General features: G+C 49.5%; 4 protein-coding genes and 1 long non-coding RNA gene across 6 annotated transcripts; all 5 read left to right on the top strand.

Moving 5' to 3' along the window:
• The first annotated feature begins 103 nt into the window (after nucleotides 1–103).
• Nucleotides 104–1,912, top strand: LOC121060963 (keratin-associated protein 5-4-like). Its single transcript, XM_040539164.1, has 2 exons — nucleotides 104–115; nucleotides 585–1,912. Exon 2 carries the CDS (start codon nucleotides 624–626, stop codon nucleotides 1,557–1,559), a length of 936 nt encoding a protein of 311 aa, XP_040395098.1. The 5' UTR covers nucleotides 104–115; nucleotides 585–623; the 3' UTR covers nucleotides 1,560–1,912.
• A 2,968-nt stretch (nucleotides 1,913–4,880) lies between these two features.
• Nucleotides 4,881–6,375, top strand: LOC121060964. Its single transcript, XR_005814953.1, has 2 exons — nucleotides 4,881–5,428; nucleotides 5,782–6,375. It is a non-coding gene; the product is annotated as an uncharacterized LOC121060964 (long non-coding RNA).
• Nucleotides 6,376–12,972: 6,597 nt separating this feature from the next.
• Nucleotides 12,973–14,510, top strand: LOC121060965 (keratinocyte proline-rich protein-like). The gene is made up of 2 exons (XM_040539165.1): nucleotides 12,973–13,093; nucleotides 13,202–14,510. The coding sequence occupies exons 1-2, from the start codon at nucleotides 12,984–12,986 to the stop codon at nucleotides 13,815–13,817; spliced, it is 726 nt and encodes a 241-aa protein (XP_040395099.1). The 5' UTR covers nucleotides 12,973–12,983; the 3' UTR covers nucleotides 13,818–14,510.
• A 1,463-nt stretch (nucleotides 14,511–15,973) lies between these two features.
• LOC121060966 lies at nucleotides 15,974–17,433 on the top strand. The gene is made up of 2 exons (XM_040539166.1): nucleotides 15,974–16,074; nucleotides 16,484–17,433. The coding sequence occupies exon 2, from the start codon at nucleotides 16,504–16,506 to the stop codon at nucleotides 17,167–17,169; it is 666 nt and encodes a 221-aa protein (XP_040395100.1). The 5' UTR covers nucleotides 15,974–16,074; nucleotides 16,484–16,503; the 3' UTR covers nucleotides 17,170–17,433.
• A 3,117-nt stretch (nucleotides 17,434–20,550) lies between these two features.
• Nucleotides 20,551–21,700, top strand: LOC121060967 (sericin-1-like). Of its 2 annotated transcripts, none has more exons than XM_040539167.1 (2): nucleotides 20,551–20,705; nucleotides 21,183–21,700. In XM_040539167.1, exon 2 carries the CDS (start codon nucleotides 21,193–21,195, stop codon nucleotides 21,475–21,477), a length of 285 nt encoding a protein of 94 aa, XP_040395101.1. In that variant the 5' UTR covers nucleotides 20,551–20,705; nucleotides 21,183–21,192; the 3' UTR covers nucleotides 21,478–21,700. The 2 variants fall into 2 exon arrangements, with proteins under 2 accessions (XP_040395101.1, XP_040395102.1); XM_040539168.1 differs by having other exon boundaries at nucleotides 20,644–20,705; nucleotides 21,164–21,700.
• Nucleotides 21,701–23,845: the final 2,145 nt, after the last annotated feature.

Here is a 23,845-nt window from a genome sequence, read left to right on the forward strand (position 1 = left end):
GGGTAAATCACGAATTGCTTTGGGGTACCTCATTTCCGTCAGGGCCATGTTGAGCTAAATAAAAGGTCTCCCCGTCCCTTTGCTCCTCACTCAACTGAACCACTCAGTTAGCAAGGTAAGTGTTACCTAGTGTTCTTTGCTGACAACGGTTCTCATTTGGCTTTGGTCAAGCAATGGATGTAAATGTGCTTTTGTATCTGCTCTACAACTCCGTCTGAAATCCAGACTTTCCAAGTCTGTTGGTCTATTGCTTACTGCAAAAGACAGTTGATGGAGGGAGCTCAGGCCTTGGGAGTGGAAAACAGGCTTCTTGGGATGAGAATTCAGCAGGTGATGTTCAATGATCAGCACAGGGAAGGTAACACCCAGGATAGTTCAAAAGATGCAGAAATATCACTGGGATAGCGCCAGATAGCTCAATTTCTATAAAGGTCTTTTTTGGGCAACTCAATACAATTAAATAGGAAGTGAAGTGTGGTATGGCTATCACCCATGAGGCTAGACAGCAGCATTTGTACGCCAAAATAAAACACATGTATAAACTTGTAAAGATGGATTGTATCCATATGTAAACTGTATTTCAGATCCTCGCTCCCTCCAGCTTGGACTACACTACAAACAACATGTGCCAAAGTGGATGTTGCTCTACTGGATGCTGCTCTGTTGTGAAGAGCAAAACGGTGTGCTGCAGTCCCTGCCAGAAGACCGTCTGCTGTGACCCATGCCAGAAGACTGTCTGCTGCAGCCCATGCCAGCAGTCCTGCTGCTGTGACCCATGCCAGCAGTCCTGCTGTGACCCATGCCAGCAGTCTTGCTGTGACCCATGCCAGAAGCCCTGCTGTGACCCGTGCCAGCAGTCTTGCTGTGACCCATGCCAGAAGCCCTGCTGTGACCCATGCCAGCAGTCCATCTGCTGTGACCCTTGCCAGAAGCCCTGCTGTGACCCATGCCAGCAGTCCATCTGCTGTGACCCATGCCAGAAGCCCTGCTGTGACCCATGCCAGCAGTCCATCTGCTGTGACCCTTGCCAGAAGCCCTGCTGTGACCCATGCCAGCAGTCTTGCTGTGACCCTTGCCAGAAGCCCTGCTGTGACCCTTGCCAGCAGTCCTGCTGTGACCCGTGCCAGAAGCCCTGCTGTGACCCATGCCAGCAGTCTTGCTGTGACCCATGCCAGCAGTCCTGCTGTGACCCTTGCCAGAAGCCCTGCTGTGACCCATGCCAGCAGTCTTGCTGTGATCCTTGCCAGCAGTCTTGCTGTGACCCTTGCCAGAAGCCCTGCTGTGACCCGTGCCAGAAGCCCTGCTGTGACCCTTGCCAGCAGTCCTGCTGTGACCCTTGCCAGAAGCCCTGCTGCTGCTGCTGTGGCCAGCAATGCGTGCGGACTTGCTGCTGTGGCTGCCGCCCCTGCTGCTGCTCTGGATGTCTGTCTTGCTGCTCCTACGTGGTGAAGAAGAAGCCTGTTGTGGTGTGCTGCAGCCCTGTGAATTACTGCTCCCCCATGAGAAAGTATTGCATTCCCATCCAGCAGTGCTGCACCACAATCAAGAAGTGCTGCTGAGCCAACTCCGGGTAGGAAAAGCAGTCTGCTGGCTCCCATCTCTGGTGCGCAACAAGAACAGGCACAAGGGGATGAAAACCTGACCGTCGTTCACTTCTGTTTCACATGATGACGGAGTAACTGCCTAGCAATTTTCTTCTGGTTTTCTTCTTTCTTCTTTCCTTTAAGTATCGAAGATCTGCAATGCACTTGAATATGTCACCCACGGTGCAAGGCAAAGAGATCTTACATATTATTGTGGCTGCTAGTTCTCTTCTTGGTATATGGGACATGGGATACTTTTGCTGTCAATGTCATCATTCTTCATTTTCTCTCTTGACTTGTAGACAATAAAACTTGGCATTAAGCAAAACACAAAATACCTTGTTTGGTTGTTCTTACATCACTTTGCCTAGAACGGGTCCTTGTTCTGGTGCCATTTTCTACATCATCATCAGACTCCCAAGGGTTACAAATATGCTCCCATAGAGGGGAAGAACATTTAGAAAACAAATAACCGCTCAGCTTTGCTTCCTGTTGGCATGAATTATGCCATTTCTAAAGAGAACAGAGCGGTGTGATACCTTCTTGCACTTACTGCACCTCTGCCTCAGATACTCAGCTCAATTTTGACTATAAAACTAAGTGGTTAAGGTAAATAAAACTCAAAGGACTGAAAAAAGTATGCATAATTCCAACATTGAAAACACACCACCCCATCCCTGATGTTTTAATGGACATTTTGATAGGTACTGAGAGGAATTCACTACTCACTGAACAGGAGACAGCATCTTCTTCCACTAACACCTTTGAAAACAAAATTTAGAGAGCACCTTTAATTGGTGGATTAGTTTTATATTAGCAAAGATTTTCCTATGTGGCATTCCTGGATTACAAGCACTGGAATGAAACCCAAGTGCTAGCACAGAACTTAAAAGCTCCATTCCTCAAATAGCACACACATGAGTCAACAATGCCTTCTCTACCTGGCTGGGACTTCCTTTACTATTAAAATTCAGGACACAGCTCTGAATTGCACGTCTCAGAAAAATGCCTTGAGCACTGTCTTGAGTGCTTCTCTCAACCAAACCTTCATAGTATACACTATGAAGGTATACACAAGTTTGCATTAGAATAATCTTTACCACCTTAGACTCTCCTGAAAAGATTATTCAAGTCTTCAGGAGTTTTTGATTAAGAGATAAATCATTTCCAATACACTGGCAGAAGGATATCCTATACCATACTATAGAATACCATATCAGAAGTGCATTCTGTTAAGAAAATCTTGTGAATATTAATTTTAGCACATGCTGGAAAAGTTGCCATCACAGATTCCTCCCAGTTCACAAAGGTGCTGCCACTCCCAAACTCACATAACCACCATGGAAGTTTACAAAGACATGGCATGGTATGTAACAGGGATTTAGTGTAGAAGGTATTTCTGACCAAATAAGCATTAAATCCCAGTGTCTCCTCAATACCTGTATAAAACCCTGTTTAGCAACAGTCCTGCAGGGTTCACATCCATTTCTATACAGGGATCATCTTGGCCAACATGACAGCAATAATGGCCGATAAAAAGGCAATGAATGATTTATTCAGTTGATGGCATGTTTGAGGGTTTCCACAATGGGGTATTACCTCCCGCAGGCAGGTATCTGCATGTTATTGTGTGACCAATGGTCCCCGGGGGACAATTCCGGCAGGGACACCCAACGTCATAGATCATGTTTGCAGCTTGGGAAGAAACTACATGTCCCAGCCAGCATGGATCTCCTGCTGTCACTCCAGCCACACATTCAGAGTCTGCTGAACATGACGGCAGCCTTTGAGGTGCTGCCTCAGCATCTTGGGACTCCAATCTTACATTGTTATTCCCTCTCCTCATATGAAAACTATCTGCAGCTTCTTTTCACATGGAGCTGTCCTGACTCTGCACGTGACCACAGCTCTATTGCTCATCCTCAAGCCTGTTTCATAACATCTTCATTCATTCCAACACAATCACAAAATCAGGGAATTGTCTAGGTGGGAAGAGACCTCTGGGTCCATCTGGTCCAACCCCTGCTCAAGCAGGGGCACCCAGAGCAGGCTGCTCAGGACTATGTGCAGAAGCTTTTGAAGATCTCCAAGGAGGAGACTCCACAGCCTCTCTGGGCAACCCATGTTCAGTCCCCAATCAGTACAGAATTGTTTCTTGGTGCTCGAACAAAACCTGTGCTCCAGGTTGTGCCCAGGGCCTCTTGTCTGGGCCTTGGGCAGCACTGGCAGGAGCCTGGCCCTGGCACGGACATGGATGGGATCCCCCTGAGCGTCTTCTCCTCCAGGCTGATCAGCCCCAGCTTTCAGCCTTTCCCAGCAGAGGGGCTCCAGGCCCTTCAGCACCATGGTGGCCTTCATGGTACTCTCCCCAGTAGGCCCAGGCCTTTCCATGGGACTCTCCCCAAGCCTCTCCTGGACTGGCGTCCCAGCACTCCTGCTGCAGCCTCAACAGTGCTGAGCAGAGGAACAGGATCCCCTGCCTCGACCTGCTGCAATGTGGGGCCTAACACAGCCCAGGACACCATCAGCCTTCTTTGCCCAAGGGCACGCTGCTGGCTTGTGTTCGCCCCAGGGCCTTTCTTCCAGGCCACTTCCCAGCTAGGCGCCCCCAGCATGTCCTGGTGCTGGGGCTGATCTTCCCCAGGGTCAGGACTTTGCACTTCTTATTGAACTTCGTGAGGTTCCTGCCAGCCCGTTTCTCCACCCTGTCCAGGTCCCTCTGGATGGCAGCATGATCCTCTGGTGTATCTGCCAATTCCCCCAGTTTTGTCGTCTGCAGACACGCTGTGGCCACATTCTGCCCATCTTATCTGTCCCCTCCTGACTGTTTGGCAGAACTCTGCATGCACAGCAGCCTTGGCCTTAGCTCGTTGCATCCATAACAGCTAGAGGCAATCGCTGAAAAGGTGCTGATAGATGCCTGAGCCCAGAGCACCTGTGAGATACCAGGTGAGCATCAGGGGTACAGGGGAGTTGAATATCATACTTGCAAACAAGGATGTAGAATCAAATTCTTAGTATGAAACCCTCAAATTTAATCAGCATAAATATCATGAAAGACAAGTTATCTCAGTCTCACAGGCCTTAGAAATAATCTCAGAAAATGAAGTATACAGAAACAACACAGAGGAAAGCTAAAATGCGTGCACTGTGGCTTTGAAAGCTGCTTAATATAGACTCGGTAGAGCCCTTTATGAGTGAAAATGAAAAAAAAAATCTTTAATACTATGCAAGAAATAAAAAGTGGAGGTGTGAGGACAAAGCACCATGGTGAGAGACCTAAGCACAAGTCTGAAAAAAAGATAATTTTTTCAGTCAACTTGGACACACAGCCACCTCTCAGAGGCAGGAAAAAATGATTCACATTTACCAATAGTTTCCACTGGCCCCCAGAATCACAGCCAAGCTCAGAGGGGACACGTGAGCGATGACATTTCCTACTTCCAGACACAGTTCTCCCACTGCTTCAGCACCCACCTCCCCCGGGCAAATTGTTAGGTGCTTCTGTGTCTCAAGGTCATTCCTTAGGAAGTGGATGGGAATACTTTATAGCTACCTCCAATTCCCATTAATGTAAATTCATTAGAAAATTTGCACCTGTTGTTCATATGTACAACTAATTATGGTGCAGAATTGAGGTGGTGAGCAAACAGAAAGAGGTAAAGATTAAGTACCGGAAGACACGTGAAAGGCATATACTGGGTGGTAAACAGTGAAGTCAGAATTGCTGAAAAATGCCTCATTTCCAGGGGGGTGGTGGTTTTGAACCATATAAAAGGCTGCCCATCACAGAGCTCTTCATTCACTCCTTGTGTTCCTCTCACTTGTCCTCACTGGTCAACAGGGTAAGTTGGAGTTTATTGTTTGCCTTCTCTTTTGCACTCTACTGTATTTCTGTGTGCTTTGTAGGAAGTCGTCCATGATTTCCTACACTGTCTTGTTTGGGGCCAATTTGGAGGGATTGGTTTGGGGATCCATCTGGGTGGCTTCTTTCTGATGGAACCAGTGTTGGCCACTATGCCAATTACACTGCTGGCCAAAGCCAGAATGTGGAGATCTCAGGGACAGGCTATCTTGGGATTCTGGACAGAAAGGACTACACCATCCATCCAGTATGGGATAAACCTGGGGATAAGCAAGGTTTAATCAGTGGTGAAATTCGGGCAGAGAAAAAGAAACTCTTTCTGTTGCTTTCCAGCTTTGCCTACACTACCAACAACATGCCCAACGGAGGTTGTGGATGCTGTGGTGGAAATAACTACTCCGTCTGCTGCTACAGCAGTCGGAAGTGCTGCAAGACGCCGTGCTGCTACCCCTCGCAGTGCTGCTGCCCCATGACCTGCTGCATGCCCATGCAGACCTGCTGCTACACCATGAACAATGGAGGCTGCTGCGGTGGCAGTGGTGGTGGCTGCTGTGGCAACTAAATCCCTGGGCACGAGGGAGGCAGGGCTGCGCTCTCCTCCTCTGCTGTGGCACTGCCTGCTGCTTCCCACCTGGCTCACTCCACCTTGGATATGGATATGGATGTGGATATGGATATGGCCCTAAATGCTCTTCCTCCTCTGCTTGGAGACTGCAGATCTCTCCTTTTCTTTACTTGCCTTTAATCACCAAATGGCTGTAACGTGCTTTGAAGTTTCTACGCACTGATCAGTGTGATTTTCCTTTGTAAGCGTTAGTCCTGCTGTTAGTTCTTCCTCTTGGTGTGTGGGATGTTGTTTTCATCACTGTTTTGCTTCAGTCTGCCTGAAAAAATAAAATAAAACCTGTAGTTCATGACACTGCAAAACTTCTGGTGGTTATCTGTTTACTAGCTGGTGCACCTGGAGTGTATCACCACATCTACCACATTCTCTTTGCATTTTCTTCTGGCAATGGCATACTACTCTCTAGAAGGTGTTGACTAAGGGGGCTTTGACCACATAAAGAGAATCATTGCATCCCTGATGCAGCTCTGAGCTTATGCATGAGTCTATTCTAATATAAGCTGGGTGTCTGGCACCTGTGCAATCAGCATTTCTACTCTCACTGTAAAACTACAAAGAAATAGGATGAAAATAATACATAAACTTACAAGGATGTGAATTTCTTCTGGAACACTGGCACAGGCACATCACAACTTGGAAAACTCCATGTATTTAAACCACCTATAGGTCTAATTAAGTACCTATAGGGAGTTCCTATAAGCAGTTTAACATTTATGAGAAGGAGGCCTTGCCTTTGCTAAAATGTCTGGGTTGCCAGATTGGGAGCTGAGTGGTCAGAAGAAATGGTGAGAAGCCTCTACCATCTTCAAGCAGTGGCTGGATCAGTAAGAATTTTATTAAAACACAGCATGCAAGACGTGCTACAGTCCTCAGTCTGCGTCTAATGCCTTTTACCGGTTCTGTTTCCACCCCATGTCAGTCCCTTCACTGCATTAGGATCTGCAGCCCACTCACCAAAGTCCATGAGTATCCAGTTTACCCGCATGGCTGGACATTGCTGACACGGATGGGAAGTGCCCACCTAGATCCTCCCTTCTTGCAGCTGCAGGATTTGCAAATGAGAACTTCCCTGCTGAAGGCACAAGTGAAATGTGCCCCTTTTCTTTTGCTCCACTAGTTCCCTGTAAATTAGTCAGTTCTCATGGGCAGGCAATGTATGCCTCCTCAGAGGGGATCTGCTGGAGAGGAAATGCCATGCATATTCTTCTACCCTGGCTGGAGGACTTGCAATTACAAGTTACTTCTCCAGTGTTTTGCTCAAGGAATTACTCTCATTCAGGAAAGCATGGAAAGGAGCTGGCTGGATTTATTGCAGGGGTGAAACAGCACTAAAACCACAGCCTGTTTCTTTGCGCTGTGCAGAAAGCAAACCAGGGTCCCTGCTAGCATCCTTGGGGCTGGCAGCAGCTCAGCCAGAAGCAACCAGCTCCAGAATGCCCTGGGGATGCTGGAGGATGTTGGGCAGCAGCAGGGAACTCACCAGGCAGGCTCCACCATCCTCTCATTAGGCAGCGCTCCTCTCAGGGTAATGTTCCCAAGCCTTCAGACGAGAGCTGCAATTTTCAGCCGTGTAAAAAATTCCTCCCAAATACCCTGTGTTCCTGCCAGCATTCAGCCCCACAGCAAAGTGCATGGGAGGCCATGGCCGGTGTTAAATAAGCATTTATTCACCCTGTTCCATGGTTCTGCCTACCTTGACCTTCCTGCCTCCCTCTCTCCCTCCCAGAAAATGATTCCACCTGAGCAACATCCCTTCCTACATCGCTTCTGAGTCTCTGCCTTCCATGTAGCTCCATGACCCCTGTGAGGACCAAGGAGCTGGAGAAGAGCTGGGGCAGATCAGTGCCAGGGCTCCAGCACACAAGGGCATTTTAGCCAGATGCAAGGGAAGGAGGGGGGAGGGACATTTTGTCTTGAAATGACAGAATCATGAAAGGTTTGGGTTGGAAGGGACCTTTAAAGATCACCTAGTCCAACCACACTGCCGCTGGCAGAGACCTTCCTGTAGATTGGGCTGTGGAAGCCCCATCCAGTCCAGATTTGAACACTCCCATTGCCAGGGCATCTACAACCTGTATGGGCAGCCTGCACAATGGGATCTCACCGCCTTCATTGTGAAGGATTTCTTGCTAATACCTAAGCCAAACTTGCACCCTTTCACTTAAAAACCACTGCCCCTTGTCCCATCACTCCAGGCACCAGTAGAAAGTGTATCCCCCTCATTCTCATAACCCCCTTTGTGTATGGAAAGGCTGCAGTGGGGTCTCCCTGGAGCCTTCTCCAGGCCAACTCCCCCAGCTCCCAGCCTGGCCCCACAGCAGAGGTGCTGCAGCCCCCGAGCAGCCTCATGGCCTCCTCTGGCTGTGTTCCAACAGCCCCACACCCGCATCATGCTGGGGATCCAGAGCTGGACATGGTGCTGCAGGGGGGGCTCATGAGAGCGGGGCAGAGGGGGACAATCCCCTACCTCGCCCTGCTGTTCCAATCTGCTGTTCCAATGGGGCTGCTCTCAATCCATCCACCACCCAGTCAGATTACCCCCACTGGGTGCAGGAGCATGCACTTGGCCTTACTGGACTTCCTGAGGCTATTATGCATTACACCTGGCCCCAGAGCCATGCCTCGCTGCATTACCATTTGCACAGGCAGTCCCTTGACTTTTTAATTAAAATGCAAAATATTCTGAAGTGAGGCCAATTCGCTTTAGAGTCTTAGAAAATGTTCCTAGGGAAGCAGAACTGGCAAAGCACAGCAGGAACTGAAGGACTCTTGTCCAGCCTGTGTTGGTAATGCCCACATGCAAACCTGAACCTGCAGGCTGGAGGATTTGCAGAAGCTTGGGCAAGCCAAAGGACAACACCAAGATGCTCTCGGCATGCAGGAGGGAACGATGATCTTGTGCAGAGTCATGTGCGGGTGACAGACCCAGGAACTGGCATGACTCCTGACATGTCCCGCGCACGTGGTCTTCTCGCTCCCTCCTCACATGCACGTCCTGTGACCAGTAACAAGCATACCTATTTTCATGACATCTGCCAAATATTTCTCTCAAACACCAGTCCGGTGAAGCAACCCATCATGTGCCCAAAAGACATGACCTGGGGGCTTCTTTTGGGCTCTTACACTGATTCAGCACTAGCCGCTGCTGAGTAAGTCCCTTAGCATCTCTGGCCGTCACCATCTGCATTCGTCAAACGGATGCAAGGATGCATTTTTTAGCTCCCATGCAAGGCTGCAGAGAGGACAAATTCATTAGTATTCATAGGAGCCCTCATGATTATCTGCAGGCTAAATAGTTATGAGGCAAAACAAAGGTAGTGATCACAAATAATAAGGCAAAGAGTAAATAGCAGAAGACACGTATAGCTAAAAAGTATGGGTCTGTGTTAGTAAACAGGGAAGTCTGAATGGTCAACGGCTGTCTCATTTCCAGGAGGATGGTGCCCAGGACTATAAAAGGTCTCCAGGCCCAGCTCACTTCATTCGTTCATCTTCTCTTCCCTTCACTTCTCCTCACTGTTCAACAGGGTAAGTGAGAACATCTCGATCTTCCTTCCTCTTCGCTAAAGGAAAACACTATGGATATCTTATAGCAATAGCAAATATAGATGGGTCTCTGGACTGGGTCTTTGGCTATAGCTGGGCTTTATGAAGAGTGTACTGGGAATTATGGGGAAAAATTCAAAGCTGTAGGATGGAGAGGCTGCAGGTGTACCAGCAGGGCCATGCAGAGCAAAGGGTCTGAGAGTGTTTCTGGCCCAGGACTGTCTGCACCGTGTTGGTAGCACTGCTAATGTACTAGGGATGCTCTGGTGCAAGCAGGTGAGCATCTACATGGCAGCAAAAAGACAGGAGTTATAAGCAAGATTTACTAAAAAAAAATAAATAAATAAAGATAACAGTGGGTTTCAGCTCCTAGAATCTCTGAGTTTAGCATAAGCAGAGCACTGAATGATTTCGCATTTCCAAATATCCTGCTCCTGGTCACAGCCTGACTCTTTTTGTTGCTTTCCAGCTTTGCCTACACTACCAACAACATGCCCAACGGAGGTTGCGGTGGATGCTGCGGTGGAAATAACTACACCGTCTGCTGCTACAGCAGCCCGAAGTGCTGCAAGACGCCGTGCTGCTACCCCTCGCAGTGCTGCTGCCCCATGACCTGCTGCATGCCCATGCAGACCTGCTGCTACACCATGAACAACAGAGGCTGCTGCGGTGGCAGTGGTGGTGGCTGCTGTGGCAACTAAATCCCTGGGCACAAGGGAGGCAGGGCTGCGCTCACCTCCTCTGCTGCAGAAATGCCTGCTGCTTCCTACCTGGCTCGCTCCACCTTGGAAATAGATATGGATATGGATATGGCCCTAAGTGCTCTTCCTCCTCTGCTAGACTGCAGATCTCTCTTTTTCTTTACTTTCCTTTAATCACCAAATGCCTGTAACGTGCTTTGGAGTTTCTACACGCTGATCAGTGTGATTTTCCTTTGTAAGCGTTAGTCCTGCTGTTAGTTCTTCCTCTTGGTGTGTAGTATGCTTAATGCTGTTGATATATCATGTTCTTCTTTCTTGCTTTAATCTCCAATTACTCATGAAAGACAATAAAAGCTGTGGCTTATGACACTGCAAGCTTCTGGTCTCTGTTCATTCATTTATCTTTTCCTTTTAAGCTGTAGCTCTGATCTGGGACTTCTTTAGCACCTGTTTAGTTTCTGATTACGGGGAATTTTTCAACTATTCAGCCTGCTGCTGATGGCAGCACCCCAGGATATGCAGTGAACTTGGGTCAGCCTCTCACCTGAGGAAAAGCAGCACTTGCTGGTGTCAGAGCATTAAGTGACAGGCCATGCAGTGTTGTGTTATCTTCCCCCTGCTTATAAGATGTACAGTCTGCAATAGAAGCATCTGTATCATCCTAAGGCTAGAGCTGAGGGTCTTTTTTGTTAATGGAACCCTTCCCAGTAAATTTGCTGAGCTTTAAAGCAAGCTTCTTAAACACCCAATGTCTTATCAATGAGGTTAAATAGACCAGCAAGTGTCTCATCTGAAGACAGATGGTGCAGGGAGAGAGCCATTGAAAGATGTAAAGATCCAAGTCTGGCCTGAAGGATTCAGAAATGCTGTCTAATTCCATCTGGGGTTCTATTGAAATGTGGCACATTTTAAGAGGTGAGATTCAGAAGTGAAATATTTGCACTTCATGATTTGCAAAGCCCTTGGGAACAGAAGTGACTCCAAAACATCTTTGTTAATGTAAAAAATCCAAGTTCTGTAGAAACAGCGTAATCATGAGAATGCAGTAATGAGCTATAAATCAAAAGTCCTAGTTGGCCCCTAACTAAGGTTTTTTACCTCTACATGCAAGTCCTGTGCCTTCCTGCAAGGCAATTACATTTTTCCTGTAGCTGAAGAATAAATTATCTCAGCAGCAGCGGAGCATGCGCCCTGCAGTCACACCCCCGAATTCTGCACATGCTTTTCCCCGTGATTCAAACCCAACCGCCACTTGGACAAATCTCTGAGCATCTCTTCCAGAGCTCTGCTGTGGAGTGAGTGCATGGAAATTCCTTTTGCACTGACAGCCCGGGGCTGCTGTGCGAGATACATTGCTGGCATTTAAAAAATGCCTTGACCATCCACAGAAATGCACAGAGGAGGAGCTCCATGGACAGTGAGTCAAAGCAGAACTGTCAGAAGGCGGATGTGGCACTTGACAAAGCCTGGCATTGTTAGTTCGTGAGGTCAGCAGCGCCCTGGGTTGTCCTCATTCCAGATTTGCAGAGCATAAAAGGGCTTTTGGTGTTGTACCTGCTCACTTGGCTGATCCACTTCTCACTTGGAAAGGAATTAACTCCTTAAAATGGGGGAAAGGACATCCCCACCACAGCCTGACCCCGTGCCCAGGTGCCTGCCAAAGGCTCTCTGGGCACAAACAATTAGGTGATGGTACTCCAGGACCATGCACATGGGAGAGATCCAAAGTCACCCAGCCGAACAGGAAGGACACCAGGGGCGAGAGAGGGGAGAGCTGTGGGAATCCCCCAGGAAATTTCCTATTATTTCCGCAGGCCAGTGTGTTTGGCACAGCAGTGACATGGCAGTTTCACAAAGTTAGCATTAAAAAAAGAGGTTTTCCCACTATAGTTTTATTCGAGCAGGAATGATAGTTGAGTGTAGACCCTGTGCCAGCTGCAGACCACAGTGCCATGGCACAAAGCATGGAAAGTCAGAAAATTCCTCTTGTCTGCATCGAGCATGTTATTGAAGCACCAGGCTGGACTTCTAGCTGTGGGTGAAAAGGCCAAAGAGTGGCTTGGGGTTAAACCCCAGCTCCATGAACACAAAGACTCCTGGTTTAGGGTTGGCCAGGGTGGTGTTAGGCTGAAATGGAGTTGAAAAACCAATCACTTACTAATGAAAAAATAATTTATTTCTTATTCCAAATTTTCCTTTAAAAAAAAAAAAAAATTTACTCTGCAGGAAGCTTATTTGTATGCTAGATTTCTCTCTACTTTCTTTGAATCCCATCAAAACCCATCTCTGTTTGCCCACCTCTGCTCTGACACCTCATTTCATAGCCTCAGCAGTAGGGTGCTGGGACATGGGAGTGGACACCAGGAGCCCTGGACCTGTAGGTGTCTTTCCCACTGCCACGAGAGGCTCTTTTTGCACACACCAGTCAGCATCACGGCATTCCAGGTATCCTTATCCCAGGATCCCATCTGACTGACATTGGGTAACAGCCTATTTGAACATGACCAATGGGAGAACAAATTAGTTAATGGCCAATGCATATGCAAAGAGCTAAGCTGACGTTACAGCGAGGGAGATGCTAATTGCAGCTGATTAATCCAATAGCAAGTGCCAGAAAAAATATACATGCAGAAGTGGCACTCACTGCTCAGCTATTAATTCCCATGGCATGCCTCATTGCCAAGAGAGCACGGCTGCATATAAAAGCTTTTGGCTCCAGCGCGGACCTCAGGACTCAGACTCCCTGCTCAGCCCGTCTGTCACCGGTCGCAGGGTGAGTTGGATTCCCTCCACTGCCTCAGATTACTAACATTTTTTCATAGAAACAGCCAATTAAAAAATAAATAAATAAATAAAAACTCAATTGTTTTCTTTTTCTCAAACTTTATCCCCGAGGGCTTGGACATCTCTGCCACAAGATGCACTACCGTAAAGGCGAGGATGACCAGGATTTGTGCCACGACGACTCCATCTGCGGCTGCCACGAAAGCCCCATGGGCGTCACGGACCTGTCCCCCTGCCATGACCCCGGCAGCCTCAGCCGCGACGTTGAGGGGTCCTGCCAGAGCGTGCCGCAAGCCTGCCAGCTGCCGGAGCCCTGCCCGCCCCAGAACTGCTGCCCGCCACAGCAACGCTGCAGTTTTGGCAAACCCCGTCGGCGGGTGGAGCTGAGCCCCGTGCAACCCTGCCGCCCCCCCATTAAAATCCACCGCCGGCCTCTGCAGCAGTATCGGCCGCCGCTGCAGAGCGGGGAGCCAGGGAGCTGCGGCAAGCCCCGCAGGAGAGTGGAGCAGTGCCCCGTGCAAGAGCCCTGCCTGCCCGTCCCACTGCGTCCCCGGCCACTGCAGAGCCGCTGCCCCTGCGTCCCGTGCTGCTGCCCACCCATCCAGCGCTGCCGCCCACCCATCCAGTACTGCTGCCCCCCTGCTGTGCAGCATCCCGGCCAGCACCAGCACAAACAGGTCCCTCTCTTGCCCCCCTGCCTGCAGAAGAAATGAGGAGGGGGCCCTCCCCAGCGTGTTCCCCCTATGCCGCTGCTCAGCGTGGAGATGCCCCGCTTTTTGCTCAAACTGCTGGTGCTCTCAGCTCTGCTTTCTGCCTGCTGCTCTGCGTGCCCTGGATTCCGGGACTGTGGTCCCCTGCTTGACCCCAGCACCGACACTTTAAATCAAGGCCCTGGCGCAGGCTGCCCATGGGTGCCCCATCCCTGCCAGTGCCCAAGGCCAGGCTGGATGGGGCTGAGGGCTGCCTGAGCTGGGGGCAGGTGTCCCTGCCCACTGCAGGGGGGTTGGAGCAAGGTGGGCTTTAAGGTCCCTTCCAACCCCAACCACTTGGTGATTCTGTGAAATTCCCAGGGTCTTCCCCCCCCCAGGGAATAGGCTTTAATCACCCAAAGCCTATTTTGCTCCTCCTTTGCTGGGAGTTGCTGGTTCTCCCCTCTGGTGAGAAGGCAAGCAGAGGGGATTGATGAACTGAGCAAGAAAAGCCAGAACAAGGAGGTGCAAGCAGCCTGCGACAGATGCTCCTTCTCTCGCAGCTTCAGCAGACTGTGATTTCAAGGCTGTTCCTAAACAGGGACAGGACTGTACTGGGAAAAGGCACACACTGTGCACTGTGACGTCAGGAGCACCAGGGACTCCTGCAATTTTACTTTCTCCCTGTGTATTCAAGAATAAAATTGACAAAAATTAGTTGACACTTGGTTCCTTTTTCTTTTTCACCAGAAATATCACTGACATTACAATGAGTAGATATTAAAGGTCATTATAATTCTCATGAGGATATCTATGAAGTTAAAAACAAAACTCGAGTTCACACATGACAACTTCAGCTCTGGCTATGGAAGTTTCACCAGGCTGACCTCAGCTGTGTGCTGTGAAATTTTCCCCATGGTGGTTACCCACCAGAGGACCGATGGGTGGACTTCACTATTGCCCATCACGCACCCTTCCAGTAAGTGATCTCAGCACAAACTGTTTGCCCCACAATGTGTTCCATCACCTCCATTAGTTAGGCAGTAACACTGCACTGGGAGGCTGTCCCTCATATAAGTGCTTATCAGGATAATGAAGCGTGTGCCTCAGCACGTGAGGTGTGTCTGAGCATGCCAGGAATGTTCTCCCTAGGTGCAGGAAGGTGCGGGTCAGGCTCTTCCCCCACGGACACGCTGCTAATGTGCTGCTTCTCTCTCACTTTAGCAGAAAAGCCTTTCACTATGTGCATTAAAATACCCAGTGTTTTTTCTTTGTATTGCCTTAGTATAGCCCCAAGGATCCCCACTAGCAACCCCCGAGGAAAATCGGGGGGAAAAAAATAATTCATATTTACTTAAGGCAGAAAACCTGCCACGGAAAGCCTGCAGGCCAGCTCAGCCCTCACATCTCCAGCTTGGCTCTGCTCCCTCTTGTCTTCGAAGCTGCTTTTCACCCATCCCAGCCACAGGACTCTCTCCAGCCTGCCCAGGTCCTGTCGTCCAGCAGTTTGGGGCGCTCACCCTAATTTGGTGCCACCTGTGGACTTGCTGAGTCCATCTCATCATCCAGGGCATTAATGAAGATGTCAGCAAGCATCAGCCAATGTTAAACCTACCGTGTAGTTTACCCATTCCAGGCCATACCTCCACCAGTTTAACCACAAGGCTGCTGTGGCAGACTGTGCCGAAAGCCTTGCAAAAGTCAAGGCAGTGCCATCCATTGCACTCCCCATCCACAGAACCGACATCATCATCATCATCATCACCGAAACCCATCAGCATGATTTGCCCTCGGTGGCTCTGTGCTGGCTTTTCCCAGTCCCCTGTTTGTGCTTCAGGCACCTGGAAATGCTCCCCGTGGGCAGCAGAGTGGGAACACCAGGGTGATAACATCGCGCACATGGAGGCTCCTGACTCATAGGTCACCCATTAGCCTCCACGCGGTGTCTCGGTCCTCTGGAGCTGGTGAATAAGTACGATATTACCTGCCTCATATAGCCTATGTGTGGCTTAAACTCTGTGAGTCCTTTATGTGCACTACACAGTAACTATGGTATAATTAAGAGATACTTATCAAGAATCATGAGTCAAGCAGAACATGCCAAGTCCTGGGAACAGCATCCAAATGGAGGGGATGTTTTGTCAATAAATAATTTAGTCCTCGTTCCTGCAGTGTGTTTCATTTACAAGGGGAAGACTGGGAACTGTATAAAAGGGCTCAGTCCCTTTGCCTCTCACAATCTGCTCCCCTGCTCAGTGTCTGCCTTCTCCTTGTGAATTGGGTAAGACAGCTCGGAGCACCTGGGTTCATTTTTGGATGGGTGTCTGGATTCAGGAGGTCACATACTGGGCATACTAGCACCTTCCTTTAGACTGTGCTCCTCTCACAAGGGCTAGAGGATGGTGGGCTAAGCCACAAAAGAAGCCTTTGGGGAACTTGGGTTCAGGATTTTCAGCAATGCCGCTATGTGCTGCAGTGCCATATGGCTGCTTTTGTTCTTGGAGACGGGAAAAAAAGTAAGGGTAAGCTCAGAAATAGGGTTTGGACATACTGGGTGACAGCAAGGACTTTCTTTAGATCCTGGCTTTCAAGATAAGCAAGGCTGGCCTGTGCATGGGACACCAAAGCAGCTTATGGGAAGTTAAATGAAAATAGAGATGAAAATGCAAGCTTCTCCATGTGTTTTTCAGATTTTCCCTACAACGCCACCATGATATACTCCTCTGGAAGGGAATCCTACTTCAACTTGAACTCGACCTGGTACGACCCCTCAGGGTCCTGGCTGGACATGCGGCGCACGCCCTTTCGCTACGGCTATGAGACCTGCTCCTCGGGGTGCGACGGCGAAGGCGTGGAAGGAATGAGGGGGCACAACTACCGGCACTATGGCTACCGGCAGCCGGTCTGCTCCGAGCGGTGCCATGGCTACACAGCAGCTGATTCGTGCCACGAAGGCGGGGGCTGCGTCAGGAGACCCACCTACAGCTACGGCTCCACGGGGGGATGCCACGGCTACGGGCGGTCGGTGTGCTCTGAGAGGTGCCACACGTCCTCGGGTTCATGCCATGGAGGTGGTGGCTCCAGCTGCGTCAGGAGACCCACCTACAGCTACGGCTCAACCGGGGGATGCCATGGCTACGGGAGGTCGGTGTGCTCTGAGAGGTGCCACACATCCTACGGAGGAGGATGCCACGAGACCCGCCAGAGCTCAGGGTACCAGCCGTGCTGCAGCAAGCCAGTGCAGCGGGTCCCACAGATCTGCCCACTGCCCACCTGCCCCGTCCCAGTGCAGCAAGGCTGTGTGCCCGTGGCAAAGTGTGTCCCCAGCCAGCAGAAGCAGCAGGTCTGCAAAGTGCCGGCCTGGAAAATAAAATAGGAGATGCGAGGAGTGGGGATGAACGGGAAACTTCTCATCCTCGCAACATTGCCCCAGTTTTCGGCATGTCCTGTATCACTCAAGGATTTCCACTCTTCTTGTCATTTTGCTTGTAACGTGCTTTGAAGATGTAACCTACTGTCTCAGTGTGAAATATTAAGTGCTCTTCCTCATTTTGTAATGAAACACCCTGCACTGTGATCGATTCACGTCCCACAGTTCTTTCACAGCAGATGCAGAGGCAATAAAAAGTATAGCTCTTGACCCCCTTGTATCAGTGTTTTCTACTTCATCCCTTTGAATTTCTTCTGACCCTTCCTGTGGTGGAAGCTGATGTCTGCAGCATCCCCATTCACCCTGACTTCAAGGCTCCTGGTTGATTCAGACAGGTTTCACATTATTCCTCCTGCAGGCACACCTTCCCTATTGAGAAGAAGCTAACAGTTTTCATCACAGACTCTGCGTGCAACCCAGCAATTAAATACTAATATATTAACATGAAAAAAAAAATCACCGCACACACTTCATCAGAGATGTAAAAAGAAGAGTTCTGCTTGGCACATCATTTCATTCATTGCCCTCTGCATCCTGGGCAGCCGGAGCTCAGCAACGTTCGGTGCCACTCTGATGGGTACTGCACAAGGTCAGGGAGGGGTGAGACCTCTCAGGGATGGAGCCTTTGAGCTGGGGGAGGAATGGGGACCATTTAGCCAAGAATACAAGCCAAATGGGGATCAGAAGCGTGGCTGTAGTCAGGGGAGGAGTTGGCTGGACCCGCTCTCTTTAGCAGGGCAAAAGGCCCCCAGCCCCCTGTAGGGCCAGGTCATGGGGGTTAGAGGAGCTCCCCAGGGGGACTGCTGGCAGCAAAGCAGGGACCTGCAGCCAGTGACTCACAGCCTCATGTCCCAGGAGGCTCCTCACACCTCACCCAGCCCAGGTGAGAGCCTCCAATGTCCCCATCGCCCAGCGTCCTGCCCGGCCCAGCCTGCAGGATGTGACACATCACAGTCAGCTGCTTGGCAGTGTTAGAGGTGGAGATTTCTCCTGCAGCACAACCTGGAGAGGAAAAGGAGACAATGCAGGTGCAAGGTGCCCCTTACTGGAATTGAGGCTTTATCAGTGCACGTGTGGGGCTCTCGACATGCCAGCCTTCCTCGCTGGGCTCTTCCTTGCCCAGGCGCAGAGGCTGATGCCGTGACACATTGAGGATCACACAGCCCCCATCCCAAGCACGGCTCCTTGGGCTGTCCCAGCCCTGTGCAGCCCAACAGCACAGCCCACGGGCCTCAAGGGCTCAGGCTGCAATGGCTTGGCCACCCCACAGCATGCAATGTCACTTGTGAGCACCTCGGGGACCTCTGTGGGAAGGATGGTGCCGGCAAAACCTTCACAGCAAAGGATGGGTCTGTGGCAAAGACATCCAAATCCACTTCCAGATCCCCTCTAGAGCCTACTGGGCTGGGGAAAGGAGGGATGGGGGAGACCTCAGGACGGTAGCTCCTGCTTCCCACTCCCCAGGACAGGAATTGCTTTGCCTAAGCCATTTTGATGTAGGTTTGTCCAACCTCTAATGAGAGGGATTTCACATGAGCAAAACCTGCCTGAAAACAAAGAGGGATTTGGAAGTTTGCACTTGTGCCAGGATTGTCCCACAGACCCTTCTAAGGTCTATTATTTTTTTCTGTGCTTCATTTATCCCCTCTGTAAATAGAAAACCAATAACTGAAACATGGACCAGCTCCTTATATTAGGACAATTGCAAATGCAATTCCCTCCATAAAACCAACAAATTACACACAGAACAAACCTGCCATCTACTCCACATAGGACCAAGGGACTCAGGAAAGCATTTCCCAAAGTCTAGGTGCTTTGCAGAAGATCTGTGAGTCTCAGGCACCAGCTATAGGGTCAGTACATACACAGGTCTGGGTCTCCAACATGTGTGAGCATCTTCCCTACCAGACCGTGTTCAGGTAGATGTCTCTATCGCTGAGAGAAGTGATAAACATGTTTGTCACCATCCGGGTGATCCGGGGTGCAATTAGTGCTTCATTGTGAATAATAGTTTCACAAGAATCTTCATTCTTCTGTCATTTGTGAAATATCCCCAGACATGTTCCGGTTTCCTCTCGGACCTCTTCAATCAAGTGATTCAGCTCCACTGGCTACCAGTGAATTTCCTGGACACTATTTTATTTCAGTTCTGTCCATGCTATTATTAATATTACAGTGGCCTCTAGAGTCCTGGCTGGGATCAGGCTGAGTGTGCTCCGCAGGCAGAAAGCCACTTTCCCCCCCAAAACAAAGCACTAAAGGCAAGAGACACGAATCCCAATTTACACGTGAGGACAGAGGCAGAGAGGGAGGGAAGAGCTCAAAAAGTTACAGTGCTTTTTTCCCTCTTTTTTCTCCTATCAGAGTGTCAGAAAGGAGACCAGTATCAGACACTGGGAGCAAATGTCAGGGGGATGGGACAGATGGCCTTGTGAGCCTCCTGTAGGGATGCACTCTATTTCCTTGTAGGGTCTTAAATTCTTTCTGTTTGGGTTAAATGTCTCTCCTTCAGTTAAGAAGGACTGACTTAAAATATTACATCACTCCTTTTAGTGCTTCTTTGCTGTTTTAGTCAGAAATAGGTTTATCTTCAATGCTGCTCCCCTGCCTCCCAGTCCATGTCCAGCCTGCATTCCCCGTTCCCATCGCTCCAACTGTATGCATCCAGCAGGAGTTTGCTCCAAAGTCTCCCACCCCAAAACCACAAACCCAAAACTCAGGAATCGGTTCAGACCCCAGAGGCCTCTCTGCTCCTTCTGTACCCCAACAGGACCAAGCCCCATTACCCTGGGGCCGGTGGAGGATGCTCACACTCCTTATTTCAGGGCACCAGCCCCGAGCTCTGCGCTCACCTCCTGCCGACCCATCATGTGCTCATACCTGCATCCTTAATTCCCTTTGTCTCCTTCGCCCACTCACAACCTAGATTTTTTTTTCACAAGCTGCCCAAACACATTCATTTATCCTACACACCACCATGGCCTTGTTTGTTTATTTTTAAGCCAATTTTGTCTGCTAGATCCCTTGGCAACCCATAAAACCCCAAGTCCAACATGGCACCCCACTGTCCCACCTTCCTACAACATGTTCATGTTGCTGACTTGGGCCCTTGGCTGCTTCATGCGAGGCACATGCAGCAGGCAAATATTTTGGGTAAATGCAGCACAACTATCCAGAAACCTCCCCATCCCTGCACATGAACAACACCAGGCGTGGTGGGCAATTAACATTTTTATGGAGTAACAAGAGGAATGGCGATCCCAAAGGCAGGATATTGATCTGTTTGCAACACCGTGAGTCAAAACAGGAGAGTAAAAACTCCAATTAGTGAAGTGCTCGCGGTGGTGAACAATCAAGTCCCTCCGGTGGGAGCTCTTCTTGTTTCCGGAGGAAAAATCCCGAGCACCCTATAAAAGATCTCGCACCCCATTTCTCCTCATTCTCTCAGCTTCACGTCTCCTCTCGAGCTCCTGCTGAACACAGTAAGTCCAGCTGAAACTCCTGTGTCAAAAGATTATCGCCAACTTTGTCCTTGGCCACTTCTCTTACACTTCTCATCTCTGTGCCTGTCTCTGCTCGCAGTAGCTCAGTCCTTCTGGCTACGTTGTCTTCTCCTTCTGTACATGAATAACAGAAAGCAACTAGAAAAAGCTTAAAACTTTCTGCTTCAGGCTGTTGAGGTCAGGACTCTTCAATTCAAGTGCTGGACTCTGGACACTACTTCTCACTAATCCCTGAGTGCTTTAACATTTATCTTACATCTTTGCTAAGCATGGGTGGAAGGGTTAGGGTTAGGGGTATGCATCACTAAATTTTCTCTATTCTTCAAGAACCTGGTTTATAATGAGAATTTATTCTTGATATGTAATCCCATGTAACGGGACTGCTGCTGCTGGCTGGCAGACACAGCAGTGCCTCTTGCCTTTGCACCCACTCCAAGGTGACGGTCTTTCTAACAGGCCTGCAAAGATGTGCTCCCGCCAGGACAACGACCAGTGCCACCAGCAAGAGCGATCCTCGTGCCACAGCAGTGAAGGGTGCCACGGGAGCAGCGGGGGATCCAGATGCCATGGGAGCAGCGGGGGTTCCGGATGCCACAGGAGCAGAGGATCCGGGTGCCATGGGAGCACAGGGGGATCTGGGTGCCACGGGAGCAGTGAGGGATCCGGATGCCACAGGAGCAGGGGGGGATCATGCCACGGAAAGCCACAAGATTGTCAGCAGCAAATTTATCAAATGTCAAAGATGAAGTGATCGGGTCAGTGGCTGCATGTTGTGCACGTGTTCTAAAATCCTTGCATGTCTCCCAGCAATCATAAAATGCAATGTCTCTTCTCCCTCTCCTGGCCAGTCTTGTACCTCTGATGAGCTTATCCGTGGGTGCCAGAAATGTGCTGTGCATATTCAGTCTGACACGGTTTTCTCTGTATCAGTCTTTGACAATAAATGAACCATAACCGTTTGGAGTGCATTGACAGTTTTGTGTTCATGGTTTTTCTTTCCCCTTTCATTTCATATCACGATGCTACAACACCTTGTGCTTGTTTAACGGCCCTGAATTGACCCTGCCCAGGTCCAAGCAATGGGGTGGGCACTGCCACTGTCTCCTTTATGGGCTCCTAATGAAAAAAGGAAAATAAATATTTTCAAATGCTGGTATTTTCAGAGGCTGGCTCAGACATCCACAGTGCAGGCTGCTCTCCTCCACACCATCTTCCTACCAAGACCCCATAGGATGTGTTGCTCAAAACTTTGGGACCAGCTCTGGACACACAGAGCGGTGACACAGAAAAAGTCCTCTGGGATGAGGGGATGGTGGCAGAAACCCCTTCCATCGCCATATGCCCCTCCGAGGCACCATCCCCAGGGCAGGCGTCTCCACGTGCCAGTGACAATCCCCCCAGCCAACCTTCCCAGAAGCCCCCTGCCCAGTGCTTGGAGAGCCCTGGGTTGAGCCAGGGGTGTAGCACGATGCTAGTGGTACATGATGAACTGATAAATTTCTTCTCAGCACGTAATTAAATGGAATTGTGTAATTTATTGGTCTGCTGCTGCCGTTCATGAAATGGTTGTTGCCCTTGTAAGATGATTCCTGAGTGTGTCACGATGATCAGAAATATCTGGCATTGCTGAAAAGGGTGCAGACAGAAACAAACTCCCTGGGCAGGCTGTGCTTGGCGCAGGAGCACTGAATTGATTGAAAAAGCCGGTTCTGTGGGTTTGTGCCTTACGCCCCAATTACAAGTCCCATTCTCAAGGCATGCTAAGGAGGACATGCACAAAACCTAGAGGTGCCCAGGGTTGCTGATCTTTAACAAACTCAGTTCAACAAAAATGTGAGGAACTGAACACAACACCATGTCCAGAGCTAAAAATTACACTTAACCTTTTATTCACGGAAAACACTTACTATATTTCTTCTAAAGCCAGAACAAAATACAATTAAAAAGAAGCAATCAAACCTGAGGACAGTTTGCCCTGGCACTGTTCTAGCTCGTAACAGCAATTAAGCAATACAAAAGAAGCATTTAGATTATGTGCCTGATTCATTAACTCTGCCCTGCCCTCCCACCTTTCTAAAAATCCTCCGCCTTTAGGTAGCAGCAAATGTGTCAGATGTTTTCTGGATGAGGAACTGCTCAGGATGGGCAGCATCTTAACAAAAGGCTCAAGCACCAGGTCTCAAAGCAGGAGCTGACACTGGGCTGGAGAGATACTTCCACGCCTGGGTTTTCTTGGTTTTATAGCCATTCCCCAAAGCACGCCACGTCTCATAATAGTGTGAGCAAAGAGGGGATGGGTCCATGGCTGTTGTAGGGGTCTGGGAGTAGCATAAAAACTTAAACGGAGAAATTTAATGCATGGAGAAAAAAAATAAAAGGCAGCAGAGTTGGACCAAGAATACTACACAGCCCTCAAGTGCAATGAGCATGGTGGAGGACGGGGAGCCCTTTGGTAGCCATGATTTGAGCATCTCTGCAGGCAGGCGAAATACTTCAACCTTGCTGGTGGTCAGCCAGTGTTTGCCAAGCTCTGGCAAAATCTCAGCAGTTCCTTATTTCGGCTGACTGTTCACAGTACTGATTCTAGTCTTTTATTCACTGCCTATGCAATAACTGAAATATCTTCCATGAGTAGTTGCAGAAAATGGCAAAATGAGATCTGTGGTCCTCGGCACATCCCCAGAGCCCAAGCAGAGGAGGTAGAGGGAAGGTACAAGGACTATCCCAAATTACTGCTTGTAATTAGCTCTCATTGCAAACACGGTGCCTGGCCTCAAGGCTCCTGTGGGTCTGTGCATTAATCAAAATAACACTTGGATTTGTTGGCCAATTATGAACTAATTGGGGAGAAAAGGGCTCAAAAAATGACGTTGCTACCAGCTTGGAGAAAGTCCCTGGGGTCTGCCAGCTCACCAAGGCACAGCGCCCACCGCAGGCCGCCGCACGTCACCAAGGGCAGCACCCATGGGAGCCCTTCTCCTCCACTTGTGACCTCAAAGCAGCCACCAGTGCTGCCACTCCAGCATTAATCACAGGCTGAAAGTTAACCACATAATTATGCACCTTGCTCATCTGGGATCACTACCTAGGGCAGATCTTCCCCCTTCCAAAAATAAGAA

This window comes from Cygnus olor, chromosome 28 (genome assembly GCF_009769625.2).
Source record: "Cygnus olor isolate bCygOlo1 chromosome 28, bCygOlo1.pri.v2, whole genome shotgun sequence".
NCBI classification, from domain to species: domain Eukaryota; kingdom Metazoa; phylum Chordata; class Aves; order Anseriformes; family Anatidae; genus Cygnus; species Cygnus olor.

Bases quoted from the DNA above. Each gene is read 5' to 3' on its own strand.
- LOC121060963 (XM_040539164.1), top strand. From the start codon at position 624: ATGTGCCAAAGTGGATGTTGCTCTACTGGATGCTGCTCTGTTGTGAAG.
- LOC121060965 (XM_040539165.1), top strand. From the start codon at position 12,984: ATGGCATGCCTCATTGCCAAGAGAGCACGGCTGCATATAAAAGCTTTT. The intron at 13,094-13,201 runs GTGAGTTGGATT...TCTTTTTCTCAA, and splicing joins CGTCTGTCACCGGTCGCAGG to ACTTTATCCCCGAGGGCTTG.
- LOC121060966 (XM_040539166.1), top strand. From the start codon at position 16,504: ATGATATACTCCTCTGGAAGGGAATCCTACTTCAACTTGAACTCGACC.
- LOC121060967 (XM_040539167.1), top strand. From the start codon at position 21,193: ATGTGCTCCCGCCAGGACAACGACCAGTGCCACCAGCAAGAGCGATCC.